Source organism: Ailuropoda melanoleuca, chromosome 14 (assembly GCF_002007445.2).
Source record: "Ailuropoda melanoleuca isolate Jingjing chromosome 14, ASM200744v2, whole genome shotgun sequence".
NCBI lineage: Eukaryota > Metazoa > Chordata > Mammalia > Carnivora > Ursidae > Ailuropoda > Ailuropoda melanoleuca.
In genome coordinates this window covers 30,426,385-30,441,397 of record NC_048231.1, presented here as the reverse complement: position 1 = coordinate 30,441,397, position 15,013 = coordinate 30,426,385, and the positions used below count along the sequence as shown (strand labels likewise).

Below are 15,013 nucleotides of genomic sequence, written 5' to 3'. Positions count from 1 at the left end.
AATAAATAAAATCTTTAAAAAAAAAAAAAAAAGAAAAAAATACCCTCCTTGATCCCTGCTCAGGTAGGCAGATCTGAATGTTCCTTCTCTAGTTCCCACGACATCCTCACTTACATGTTCATTCTGTAGTTACTGAATGGATGAATAAAAGAGGGGAAGGTGGTGGCAAGGCACAAGCAGCACCAAAACAATCAACCCCTCAATCACTGAATTACTAACCACTAGTACACTTATGCAAACTGAACATAAACGAAGGAATTAAAGCCCAGCAGTGCCGAAGACAAAAAGAAGTCTAAATTTACAGCCTTATATCTCACAACGTTATGGTAGGGACTGTGGGATTTATCTAGTGCAACTCACTTATTTTAGTGTTCAATGGGTTCTATAAGAATTCTAGATCCTTTCATTTAGTACCGAATGAAGGGACTCTGTAAGGCTGGGTCCCACTCCCACTCTGACTGGCTATGAGGCTCTCGAGCAAATCCCTTCCCTTCCTGAGGCCCATTCAACCAATACTAAAATAAGTGAGTTGAATTAGATGAATTCCAGTCTTCCTCGGCCATAACTTTTTAAGATTTTAAGCTTTATGTAAATTTCAACTACTTTTTCCCGCTATGGGTTTCTGCAGACATTGATAAGCTGATTCTAAAATTCACATCCAAAGAGAACCAGAAAAACCAAAACAATCTTGAAAGAGAACAAAGTTGGAGGACTCAGATGTGCCAATTTCAAAACTTAATAAATAGTAATCCAGACAATGTGGTACTGGCAAAAGGATATATTATATAAATCAATGAGCTAGAACTGAGAGTCCAAGAACAAACTCATACATTTACGAGCAAATGATTTTCAACAAAGGTGATAATTTGATGAGGAAATGGTCTTTTCAACAAACCATGCTGGGACAACTGGATAGCCACATGCAAAAGAATGAGATTGGACCCCTACTTCATACCATATACAAAAATAAACTCAAAAGGACTCAAAAACTTCAAGAGTTTAAACTAGGAAACTCACAGGAAAAAATAGGTATAAATCTTTGTGACCTTGGATGAAGCAATGGTTTCTAAGAATATGATACCAATAGCACAGGGAACCAAAAGAAAAAAATGTAAATTGCAATTCATCAAAATTAAAAACTTTTGTGCTTCAAAGGACACAATCAGGACAGCGAGAAACAAACAGAATGGGAGAAAATGCCTGCAAATCACATATCTGATAAGGATTTAAGTATCCAAACTGTACTTAAAAACTATTATAATTCAACAACAAAAAAGATAACTAAAAAATAGGCAGAGAATCTGAACAGAGCTTTCTCTGAAGACATACAAATGGCCTAGTAAGTACAGGAAAGACGCTCAACATCATTGGTCATTAAGGAAATGCAAATCAAAACCACAATGAGATACCTCTTCACACACACCAGGATGATTAAAATAAAAAACAGGGTAACAAGTGTTGCCAAGGATGTGGAGCAACTGGAATCCTCACGTCCTGCCGGAGGGAATGTAAAATAGTACAGGCACTCGGGGAAATAGTTTAGAAATAGAGTTTGGAAAACTGACAGTTTCTCAAAAGAGTTACTGTATTATCCAGCAATTCTACTTTTAGGTATATACCCCCCAAAACTAAAAACAGACATCCACACAAAAAACGTATATAGGAACGTTCACGGCAGCATTGTTTATAATAGCCAAAAAGCGGAAACCACCCAAATGTCCATCAACTGAAGAACGGATAAACAAAATGTGATGTGTCCGCACAGTGGAATATTATTCAACCACATAAAGAATGCTGATACATGCGACAATATCAATCTCAAAAATATTATACTAAGTGAAAGAAGTCAGACACAAAAGGCCGCATATTGTATGATTCCATTTTTATGAAATATTCAGAATAGGCAAATCAACAGAGACAGAAAATAAACTGGTGGTTGCCTGGGGCTGGGGTGAAGGGAAAATGGGAAGTGACTACTAACGGGTATAGAGTTTCTTTGGGGCGGGACGAAAATGTTCTGGAATGAGAAAGTGGTATTGCTTGCACAACTCTAAATATACTAAAAGCCAATGAATTATATACTTTAAAAGAGTGAATTTTATGGTATGTGAATTTCAGTTTTTTTAAAAGGCCTCCTTTGAAACTTGATTTCCTCACTTCTACTTCAGACCACCGACTGGCTCAGGAAAACAGAAAAATTTGCAATGATACCTGACGTTTATAATCCACTGTGACACATACTACAGTAAAATTTCTTCTTAACCAAATTATTTATACATATCAGCTGATGGTTCACCTGTATTTAATTTGCCTCTAAACAAAATCTGAAAAGTTCCTCTGAGTTCATGATTTATATAGAGTCCTTTTTTAAATTTATATTTTTTCTTAAGTAACTAAGGCTAAACAAATGTCTTCATTTTAGAAATTTTAGTCATTCTGTCATCAAGAAACAGGTCAAAGTATTCCTCTTGCAATGACATTAGCACAGCCATCTTCAAGGAGTACTTTAAAATTTAATTCCTTCTTCATAGGACAATAAAAAGGCTAAGCGAGAAATAATTTTTCAATATCAGTATTGCAATGTAATATGTATAACCAGATGCTTCAAGCCGTGTAACAAATGCAGACTTTCTTTCCCCTGGAATATAAATAGGATCCCAGGCTTACTCTCTTCAGTAACAAGAATTTAAGTGAAATTTTTTCAAAGCTCTACAAAAAAAACATACTCTTTATCGTCACCTTCTGTGATGTTGTTTTGCATTCTGGTTTTTGGTATCAGAAGACTGTAACTTTGTGTTAGCACTAAAATCCACAATAAACTCTCTGTAAGCTTTGAAAGAGAATGAAATATTAATTCTAGTCTGATACCACTGGGTAGAATTATACTATACATAGATCCATATAAGTTCAACAGGAATGATCCTTCTAAAAATGCTAAGGATGAGGAAGAGGGCTTCAGTACTTAAGAAACGAAGATCAAGGACTGCCATGATCAAGCAACACCCCAAAAAAGCATCAACAGATTACAAGAGGGCAACATGATTTTCATTTTTAAGTTCAATGAAAATTGCGTATGTTCAGTGTTTACTCTTAAACACAAGTGGCTTATACTACACCAGGGCTGCCCAGCCCCAAGAAAGACAGGAACACAGAAAGGATGACCTTATCCAACGTCAGTACTATTTTTGTAGTTAGGTGTATAAAATCGAACCACTGCTTCAGCAATCTTAGGAGGGAGCAAGCCTAAGAGATGAAAACATTTACACCTTTTGATTAAATTATACTACTACCTTATAAGAATATGAGGTTCAACATTTGTTTCCTTAAAAACAGAGCACTAAACAATTTGCAGTGAAGTAACCTAGCTGACAGCTAAAATGTATACAGAATCCTTAAGACTGTAACAGGACAAGGAGTTCTTTCGCATTATGTATATTCGAATGATGGTGTTATGATGGTGTTGTAATTCAAACTGAACAACACCACCTTGATAAAACAAGAAATGGGAGAAATAAAAATTGATTTCTGAACCAAATGTGTACCACCTTTCACTAGACTGAATTAACTGGAAAATACAGGTAGCATAAGGAGATATGCCCCATGTGAAGACAACTGCGTATCAGAATTCAAAAGAAGAGTTAGAGCACAAACTCTTTGTTGTTTTCTAAACACACAGGCCTCAAAAAACTGTTTCACCAGTATTTTTTTTATATAGTACATCTTTTCTAATTAATTCTCACTTTTCACTCCAGAAAATGTAAGAAACCGTTTGCAAGAACTCACAACATGCAAACATGTTTCTCTAAGGCCATGAGCTGGTTTGCTAAGTTGCATTGTTTTATTCAAGTAAAAAGCCCTTCTAGAATAAGGGGTCTGTAGAGGAAACCAATCACCTTCAATTCGCGGGCCTGCACACTTGTTAGGATCCCTATCACTCTGAAAGCCAAAAGATAGAACGCTCGCTTGAGCATTTGCAAAATGGACTCTATTCACATTTTTTAAAAAATCTAATGCATGTTAAATTTTTCTGGCAATTCTTTGTGTATGTTACAAAACAAAAAAGCAAAAGCTTAGAATGCTTTTTTCTTAGAAAGGTCAAACAGATACTTCTTGACATCATGTCCTTTACACAATGGCATACTGTTCATATAAAAGGTCTCTTATCCTATAAAAATCTTGACAAAGGCAGCCTTCTAATCCAATGCGTCCAGTTTCCGTCTAGAAAGTAAAAAAAAAAAATCTTTAGTACATTTCTTATTCGTTAACATGCGGACATAATAAACAAGATATATTAACTAGATTATTTGGTGATTGGTCTGAAAATGGGTTGCTCTGCACAGAATATGGATATAACATTCAAATCATGAATTTTACATAGACACATAAATGTCAGGATTCAAATGATAAAAATTTACAATAAAATTAAACATTTCTTTGAGAGCCACTTGTATAAGCCTTCAAGGTCATCATTATGAATATAAATCATGGTCTCCAGTTTGTGAAATTACCAATCAAAAATTACAGAATTCAAAATGGCACCGCATCAGAAAGAAGCATTTGTTCAATTCATCGCTTATTAAAAACACACTTACTCTACGGACTGCTACTTGGTTGTTGCAAACAAGTACACCTCCTACAAATTCAGCTTGAATCCCCTCCCGTAAAAGAACTTGCTTGAAGTCTGACAGTCTTGGTTCGTTCATAAAAACTGACTGATGTCCAGGAACCTTAGAAAAGGTTAAAGGGGAAAGAATAACTTCAAATAAAACACCAGACACACAGTTGTACTGAATAAAGTGAAGTGACACATGATCTCTAAGATACTTTCTATCATTCTCTGAAGACCTCTGACAGATCGTATCAAGGCTGTACATCACGTTCCAAGTTGTTATTCTGAATTTTACCTCATTATTTAACATCACAAAGCCCTTCACATTTTCTGAATGTTTCCCAATCAATTTTATTAGTCATGCCTCACAGTAACAGAGAGACATTTGATGATGTTATGCTCTTCACTCCCCCACTTGCCTGAGGGGGGTCAAGGAGAGTGCCAGTAGGCAGCACTGAACCAAAATATTCATTTTCTAGATCCAACTCCTTCACTTAGTTCTGAGGGGAGTTCTCTCCTGATCCCACTTGCACCTTCCCTTCTCCCTGAGAGTGAATGCAATGAATGCCAAGGGTTTTAGAATCAGAAAAACAAGCAGTTCCACTTACTGCTGCTACCTGGAAATTGCCCTGAAGAGCACCAGCTCTAGCACCGAGAGAAAAAAAGATTCTTATTCCTCCCCAGTCTCAAGACTATTACTAGAAGGGAGTCCAATGACAGAGGCTGTCTCTCTACGTCTTTCTGCACAGAAAGGCTAGCATCCCCTGACATGCACACACGCCTCTTATTACACAGCTTTAACACTGTTGTAAGTTAATTACTTGAAATCTTTGCTAACTAATCTCCTGAGAATGTGTAAATACTAGATTAAAATTATATCTACGTTTAATAAAAGATTTCTAACTATATCAAAACCAAAAGTGATTTCAGCTGAACTGACAACATATGAAAACAGAGTACAAGAGTTTCAGTCTTAGAAAACTATCCATCTCCTGACAGGAAGCAGATATGTGATATAATCCTCACAATCAAAATTTAAATACTGAAAAAATAAATCACGAAACAATAATTATTTTATAATATTTGCTAAATGTTTCCTTGAAATTGTTATCATTCCCTTGCCATCCAGGATATACACACACGCTTGTGTGTGCACACACGCAACCGTATCTTAAGTAATCTTTTTCTAAAACTCCAAAATCAGCCCACGTAGGACACATATTTTAAAGAGCTAAAAACATAAAAGAAAAATCCGAAAGGTAACAAATGAAGGAAGAGACAGAAGCATCAGGTGCTTTTTTACCTCGTGGGGGGGTAAGGGTTCCAAGGTCGGAATGATCTCGCTTTCTTCACCTGTCTCTTTCTCATCATCCCCGAACAGACTCTTCATGGCCTTCTGTTGTGCTATAACGCTGGAATCCGAAGGAGCGTCCACCTGCATTTCTGAGTCTTCTCCATCATCCTTCAGTTCACCTTCTTCTAAAATAACTCCTGTGTCCACTTTGGAAACTCTCATGTCCAAGACACCATCTATCCAAGCTAATTCAGCATCTTTTGCCTTACAAAACTGAAGGGAGCTGACAAGCGAATCTTTCAATCTCACCTAGACACGGTGCAAAGGGGAGGGAGAGAGATGAAACCCAGAGTAAAAATTAACAACAAAATATAGCCAGTTATTATTATTTCCTGACTCTGGTAAAGTGTATTAAGAATCGAAAAGCCTTGGGGCGCCTGGGTGGCACAGCGGTTGAGCGTCTGCCTTCGGCTCAGGGCGTGATCCTGGCGTTATGGGATCGAGCCCCACATCAGGCTCCTCTGCTGTGAGCCTGCTTCTTCCTCTCCCACTCCCCCTGCTTGTGTTCCCTCTCTCGCTGGCTGTCTCTATCTCTGTCAAATAAATAAATAAAATCTTNNAAAAAAAAAAAAAAAAAAAAAAAGAATCGAAAAGCCTTCACTTGTCTGATCTTCACCGTGACTGGTAATGACCTAGTGACCTGTGAGATCATTAGGACCCTTCCCTACTTTCCGAAAGGTTCTTAACCCTTGGCTGCACGCTGGGATCACACGGCAATTTCTTAAAATACGTGTTAATGCCAGGGTCCCACCTTCAGTGACTCTCACATAAATGGGAGACTAAATCCAGAGCACTGAGTCGCCCCATCACCCCCGAAGTTCCCCAGATGGTTCTCATGTGCAGCCAAGGTTGAGAACCACTGATAAGCCTCGTCCTCTAGTCGTTGCTGCTCTTCGGGAGCACTGAATTACTTACTGTTTCCTTCATTACCATGAATTTCACACATCCATATTCTTGGAATGCTGCTTCCTCTTTTCTGCCCAGAATAACTTTGCTGCCTGGTGAATTCCAACCCATTTTTTCCAAACAAATCTAGACATCGCTCCTGCTTTAACTGACACCACCTCCCCCTAGCAGATAAAATCTAAGCTCTCCTCTGTGCTATTCCTTTTTTTTTTTTTTTTAAGATTTTATTTATTTATTTGACAGAGAGAGAGACAGCCAGCGAGAGAGGGAACACAAGCAGGGGGAGTGGGAGAGGAAGAGGCAGCCTCCCAGTGGAGGAGCCTGATGCAGGGCTCGATCCTAGAATGCCGGGATCATGCCCTGAGCTGAAGGCAGATGCTTAATAACTGAGCCACCCAGGCGTCCCTGTGCTATTCCTATTTTTTATACCTGCTTCCATTTGTTTTCAATTAGGAATAGACCCTTGACATCAGTGAATTTTTATAAAACTTATGAATTCTTAAATACTCCCCATCCCCCTTACCTTTACACTTTTGCAAATGTTGTTCCCCCTGCCTGCAACACCCTTTCCAAAGCCTCTCTCCCAGTCTCTATACCACCCTGATGACCCATCTAAACATCTGTTAGGATTCAGCTTAGTTATCACTTCCTCTGGGAAATCTTCTCTAAACCTCCAGATCTGGGTCGGGGGTCTCAACAACATCCTGTACTTTCTCCAGCAGAGGCATAACAATGTGGTAAATGCTCCTTCCTTGTTATCAGCCCCACACGCCATAAGATCTATTAAGACAAGGGGGCCATGTCTGTCTCAGTCACCACTGAATCTCTAATATACCTGTCCTCATCTGCAACAAAAAGTATTTATTTCTGTGTGGCTCAAATGCCAGCACACGTACCTGGTAGATGTGAGTTTCACTAGTGGCATCAACTGTTTCGTGAAGCTTTGGCATGTACACTTTAATATCTTTCCCACCGAACGCACGGCAGCACTCTGCGAGATCCTGACTGGCCTCTGGTGGTCCGTGGACAATGATCAACTGTCGTGGTTTCATCTGATTAATGATCTTTTTAATGGAATCTCCATCGGAGCGTCCTTCATAGTCTATGTAAGTAACCCTGGCTCTGTAATTAGACACGATTATCCAAGCTTGCTTTTCTGATAAGTTACAGCTTTTATCAACAGGAAAGAAATGTATACAATATATAAAATGAGGAGTTGAGGAATACATGTGTTATATTGTTAATATGTATTTGAACAGAAAGGATTATGGATTATTCAACAGATACTATTAGGAAAAAAATAATTCACTATATAAAAAAAAATAAAACTGGATCCTGATCTAATACCACATAAAACAGCAGGCTGAGTTGAAGCCATAAAAGAGAAATGTGAAGATTTAAATTTAATAGAATAAAATGTATGAATTATGTTTGTGACCATGGACAAAAAGGGACTTCTTTATATATAATCCCAAAAACCAAAATGGAAAATACTATTTCATTACATCAAAATTAAAGATTTTTTTAAACAAAGTAAACCATGGGCAGCTCTTATAAACAAGTAACAGAATGCGAGAGGATATCTGCATTGTCTGAAACCAACCAGGGCTAATATCCAAAATATACAGTGAACCCCTGCAAATCAATAACAAAAAGGCAGCAACCAAAGGCCAAGCACATGGACTTCACAGAAAACAAAAAAGGTAACAAGCATTTGAAGAAGGTAATCAAACTAATAACCACAGTAAGACAAATATAAACAGCAGCGATACGTTACTCTATACCTACTAGGCTGGAAAACATGAGAGTTAGATAATGCCAAATGTTGGTAGGGAAACAGGGAGAAAAGAAGCCTTTTGCTCTGCTAGCAAAAATATACACTGATACAGCTATTCTGGAGAGAATTTTGTGATACTATTAATATGCATTATTTAGATATCAGCTGTACCCCAAAATATATACTAAATGATAACACTAGACAAATAAACCACTTTGCTCTCTAATGACTTTAAAAAAAATTCCAGAATGATAATTTACTGGTGTTATTAACTGTACCAAACAAAAAAAGGTTTATTTAGTACTTCAAGTTATAGTAACATTTTTTATAATATTTTTTATTATGTTAATCACCATACAGTACATCCCTAGTTTTTGATGTAAAGTTCGATGATTCATTACTTGCGTATAACACCCAGTGCTCCATGCAATACGCGCCCTCCTTAATACGCATCACCCGCCTATCCCATTCCCCCACCCCCCTCCCCTCTGAAGCCCTCAGTTTGTTTCCCAGAGTCCATAGTCTCTCATGGTTCACTCCCCCTTCTGTTTAACATTTTTAAGGCATCAGTGGCCTGGAGGTGTTTAAGTCAAGGAGTATGTTTATGAAACACTTAGAAAAATTAAACTTGTGAATTGCACAAGTTCATGTGCTACCGGACTTACTACAAAGGTCAGAATGTTTCTTCATATAAATGTACAATTTAATGTTTAAACCCCACCTCACCACCAATTCAATCACACTGATATTCAAATACCATTAATGAAAACAAAATGCCACCATACTTCACAGTCCTTTGCATGGAAAAAGAAATTAAATTTTAACAATACAAACTTACTAGAGGACTATATTCAGAAATTTCACTTTTGAAACAATGTAAATTATATAATTCAAGTTCTTAGAATTTTCTCTTATAATCTAGTTTCAAAAATGCAACAAAAAGCACTTACTTTATTTCAATAGACTCTGTTGTAGAAATACACTTGGTAGGAACATCAGATAAATCCTGATCCATGGGTTCATCTCCATTTGTCAAGCCAGATTCTAATTTGCTTTTCTCTTCTTCAGTCGCTTGAAGTTCTGGCACTAAGAAATCCTCTGGTCTAAATGATAAGTCTCTAATTAGACGTAGTAACTAGCAAGCTAATATTATATATGTAACTAGTAGATGGCACAAGTTTTAGACTTCTCATGTATCTCAGATTTAAATACACAACTGATCCAAAGCTAATGCAACTTTATAATATCAATTACCAAATGACTGCATATATTCTGCTCTTCCTGACCACTGAGGAATGCTCTTTGAAACACACCACGCGGGCTAGTAAAGAGGCCTACACCGTTACAAGATCTTCATGGCTATCATAAGTACTATTACAACCTGGCCCTGCATTTGTTTCAATCATTCTTTCTCAGTTTCTGTGGTTTCTCTTGCCAACTCCCAATTCTTACAAATCTTAGACCTCTTTTGATTTCCTTAAGAGACCCAGATATTCCATCCATGCCCAAAGACAGTATATGACTCTCCATTGGCACATTACCAAGAAAACTGAGATACAAAATCATGAGCTCCCTCAAAAGCCTCTGCTTTTATTTCAACAGAGTATGAATGCATCTATCTCATTTTTACTTCCAGTATCAGAGAGAGTTGTATGTTAAAATTTAAAAATAGGGGTGCCAGGGTGGCTCAGTTAGTTGAACAACTGACTATTGGTTTTGGCTCAGGTCATAATCTCAGGGTTGTGAGATCAAGCCCAGCATTGGGCTCCCATGCTCAGTGCCAAGTCAGCTTGAGATCCTCCCTCTCCTTCTGCCCCTCCCCTCTCCTGCACTCTTTTTCTCTAAAATAAATAAATAAACCTTTTAAAAAGATTAAAAAACAAAACTAAAAATGTTCTCTCTCATCTCCTGTAATTGCCTACTCCCCACCCCCAAATCCTCTCACACTCTCCTCTAGGAATCCAGGCCTCTGTTACCCAATACCTAGACTGCTACGGTAGCTTCTCAGACCCTGGAGTCCAACTTCTCCATCTGTAATCCACATAATAGTAATAGTAGTAGCAACCACTTAAAGCCCATTTACTAGGAGTCATGAGTCACAAGTCAGACTCTATGCTAAGGGCCCTAAAAACACAACCTCATTTAATTCTCATCCCCACTTTTCAGATAAGGAAATCGAAGTGAAAGAACACTGTCCATATGCTAAACAGACTGGACGCTAATTAAGTGAAATGGTAAATAAACTCACCAATGCTATTTAGATTGTTATTTTCCCTCTCTGCTATTTTAAAAGGCCAAGCAAACACCATAATTTTCCTAATTAAATCCAAGAATGACCTAAAATCCACTATATGCTCAAGAGGGCATTATAGAGGAACAAAGAAAGTACAGGCGAGGGACAGAGACTGTGTTGGGGTGTCAAGGAAGAAAACAGGAAAGGCTCCCAGCAGTTTGCAAGGCCCAATCCAGCAGCCTGGAGACCTGGGAGGGGAAGACAGAACAAAGCTGAGGGATGAGCATATGCAAGGGCGTGACATGGAAAAGCCGAGTAGAAGGACACTGCAAGAAGGCTGGGACCGCCAGAGCAGAGAGCGCACACTGACCTGACAGAAATGTACAGAAATGTAACAGCATAGTGGGGAGAAACGAGACTGTGAGAGGCACCGTGCACTGTGCTAAGACATCTGGCAGTCACCTGGAAAGAAACGCGGACCCTGAGGAATCGTCACACAGGGTAGCAGTGCTTCCAAACCTGGATTAGAACGTGTGGTTTCGGTTGTTTTTCCAATAGTGGGTGTAAAGCTCGTAGATATTCCATGGTTCTACCCATGCTATCTCATATTCCTCTTGTAACTTAAACATTTGTGCAACACTGCTTGAGATGTAACCTATTTCCCAAACTTCACACATCACCATCCATCAAAAATTCTCCCTATCCTGCGTCTTTCTCCAGTGCATGTCCCCTACCCTCTTTCTTTCTTTTAGATTTATTCGAGAGAGCTCACAAGCGAGTAGGGGGAGGGGCAGAGGAAGAGGGAGGGAGACTCTCTAGCAGACTCCCTGCTGAGCAGGGAGCCCCATGCAGGGCTCAATCCCAGGACCCTGAGATCATGACCTGAGCCAAAATCAAGAGTCAGAGGCTCAACCTACTGAGCCACCCAGGTGCCCCCTTACCCTCTCTTTTTAAGTGGGGGAAAAAAGTCTTGCTCATTTTTTAAAACTTTTCACATACCTAGGTAATAAAACCACTACTTTGCCTTTAATATTAATTCTTTAGATGTTCCTCAACCTTTCTATTTTATACTATACTGTCAAACTATACAAGTCCTCTGTATCTTTCAAAGTGGAGTACTCAGAAACTATCAAAGTACATGATATGACCAGAAAGCCAAATTTACTTAGTTGCAATGATACACTGAGTTATACACAAAATACACAGTCTACTCTGGAAGAAAGAAAAGCTCGTTTTGTTCACATACTTGATAATTTCTCCATATTCATCCCATTTAATTCTTTCTTCCGGGGCAGGAAACATAGGGTAAGACTTTTTAGCCTGTTTGAAGAAACTTCCTTTACGACTACCTTCACCCTTCATCATCAGATCATGCTTAGTCTTATGAGCCGACGGCTGGTCAATGTCTTCCTCAACATCACTCTCATCACTGGAATCTATGTCTGCCCTAAGAGGTTTGTGGAACAGATAAAGGTCATAAAGTCCCCATAAGATTCTGAATTAATATTCACAAAATTATTTCTGAATTAATTCAATGATAGTAATTTTATTGGATTGATAATTTTGTAAAATAACATTAACTGCCAGTTAATAACTACACATTCATACTAGCACTGAAAGTATCAACTATACTCAACTAAAAAAATATTTTAAGTAACACAACACACTAAGGTACATCATAATCAATGGAGGAAAACACACACACACACACACACACACACACACACACTACAGAGGAATAAAGAAAACAATGATGGCATTGTCTGAAACTGGCTGCCAGAAACAAAGTAGTGAAGTCTGTAAACTGCTAATCCATATTCCCAGTAAAAATATTATTCAAATATAAGTATAAAAAAAACAAAAAATAACCAGAAAAATCTGATGGAGGTTACTGCCCGCAGATACGCAGTCCATGAAACAAAAATCAAAGGAATTTCTTCAGAGAGAAGGGAGGATGATACCATGTGGCAATATGGCCACATAAGGGAGGAGTAAGAAAAAGAAATTACAAGTATGTGTGCAATATAAGTCATTTAAAAAAAAATCTCTTTAAAAAATAAAATTGATTTTTTAAAAACAAAACAAAAAAATTAGCACTGAAAGAACTTGGCATTCTAGTACCATTTAAAAATGTTAACAAAAATAGTGACGTCAACAGAAAATTTAAGCATTTTTTTTTAAATTTAAATTCAAGTTAGTTAACATATAGTGTATTATTAGTTCAGGGTACAGTTTAGTGATTCATCAGCTGCATAAAACACCCAGTACTCATCACATCACGTGCCCTCCTTAATGCCCATCACCCAGTTACCCCAGCCCCCCACCCACCCACCTCCCCTTCAGCAACCCTCAATTTGTTCCTTATAGTCAAGAGTCTTTTACGGTTTGTCTCCCTCTCTGCCTTTATCTTATTTTATTTTTCATTCCCTTCCCCTGTGTTCATCTGTTTTGTTTCTCAAAGAAAATTTAAATATTTTCAAATAAACTTTTGTATCTTAGAAATAAGTTCTTAAATTACATGTAATTTACATATAAGCTTCTAATCTGTCTGAAAATAACTCACTCTTTTGACTGCTCAAGTTTTTTTGCCGCTTCTTTCTTTAGTTTCTCTTTTTCCAAGTATTCTTCTAGTTCTTTCCCTTCAAGCTTCACACGTTTCCTCAACTACAGAAAAACAGCAGACAGAAGGAAGCATCAGTATCAGGGGTTAGACAGTGGGGTGTGAGATGCAGCACATCTGTGAATTTATCATCTTAAATTTGAAATTATTCAAGTTCCCATTACATGCAATTACAGATCCTATTTAGATTAGCACCAAAATTGAGCTGCCACATTTCTAGACTGGGTTTAATTTAAACTGGTTAAAAATCACCAATTGGGAAAAGAAAATACAGATTAAGTATTTTTATATTTTGGAGTAGGTGAGGCCTACGCAGGACATAAAACCCAAAGCCACAAAGGAAAAGATGAATAAATATGGCAACATGAGAAAAAATAAATCTCTTTGACATTTAAAAATCTCATAAAATTATAGGGAATGGAGAAAATTATTCACAGCACTACATGACTATCAAAAGCTCTTTTCTCCTAAGAGCTCTTCCACATCAGTTAAAAAAAAAAAAGATGAGCAACACATCAAAAAAGGACAAATCCATACATAAGCGATTTACAAAATAAGAAAAACAACTAATAGCTATGAAAAGATATCTCATTTTGCTGAGTTTTGAAAAATGCAAAATATTTTGAAATGTAATACCATTTCATGAGATTTTTATTATTTATTTATTTATTTATTTATTTATTTATTTATTTATTTATTTATTTGAGAGAGAGAGAGAGGGAGAGCATGCTTGAGCAAGGGGTGGGCACAATGTGGAGAGGGAGAAGCAGACTCCCCAGTGAGCAGGGAGCCCGACGTGGGGCTCAATCCCAGGATTCAGGGATCATGACCTGAGCTAAAGACAGTTAACTGACTGAGCCTCCCAGGCATCACCGTAATACCATTTTATAATCTATTAGACTGGCAATGTTAATTACTATGTATCTATGGAAAAATTAGCACAACTATGGTAGAAGGCAATTTGCCAACATCTCAACATAAAAATGTGCTTGTCATTTGACACAGCATTTCTACTTCTAAGAATTTATCCTAGAGAAACAATCACAAGTGTGAGGGAAAAAGTACATTGCAGCAATGTTTGTAATGGTAAAAAACTGTACCCAACTTTAAAATCCATCAACATGGGATGATTAAATCAGGTCTCTCAAACTTTTTAATCTCAGGATTGCCTTAGACTCCTTAAAATTACTGAGAACCCCAAAGAATTTTTGGGGTTTTCTGTAGATTGCATTTATTAACGTCTACCATATCAGAAATTAAGAATAAGAGTTTTAAAATATTCACCTGTTCACTAAAAAATAATAAAACCATTGCATATTAACATTATCATGTTTTTACAAAAGATAATTATATTTTTTAAAGCAAAAAAAAAATAGTGGAAAGCATGGCATTATTTTACATTTTTGCAAGTCTCTTTAATGTCTAGCTCAATAGAAGACAGCCGGGCAGTCCTAAGGGGGAAATACATAGCCATCCAAGCCTCACTCAAAAGAATAGAAAAATCTAAAATGCAG

At 37.5% G+C, this 15,013-nt stretch overlaps 1 protein-coding gene across 3 annotated transcripts in view; it reads right to left on the bottom strand.

The window, feature by feature from the left end:
• Positions 1 to 1,865: 1,865 nt before the first annotated feature.
• Positions 1,866 to 15,013, bottom strand: part of CPSF2 (cleavage and polyadenylation specific factor 2) — a 32,941-nt gene continuing 19,793 nt past the window's right edge. For all 3 annotated transcript variants that reach the window (XM_034642380.1, XM_034642382.1, XM_034642381.1), the window contains exons 10-16: positions 13,443 to 13,543; positions 12,126 to 12,326; positions 9,597 to 9,749; positions 7,766 to 7,991; positions 5,913 to 6,212; positions 4,593 to 4,727; positions 1,866 to 4,218 (exon numbers count right to left, since the gene is read on the bottom strand). In XM_034642380.1, coding sequence (XP_034498271.1) covers positions 4,126 to 4,218; positions 4,593 to 4,727; positions 5,913 to 6,212; positions 7,766 to 7,991; positions 9,597 to 9,749; positions 12,126 to 12,326; positions 13,443 to 13,543 — 1,209 coding nt within the window. In that variant the 3' untranslated portion in view covers positions 1,866 to 4,125. The remainder of the gene's footprint in view (positions 4,219 to 4,592; positions 4,728 to 5,912; positions 6,213 to 7,765; positions 7,992 to 9,596; positions 9,750 to 12,125; positions 12,327 to 13,442; positions 13,544 to 15,013) is intronic.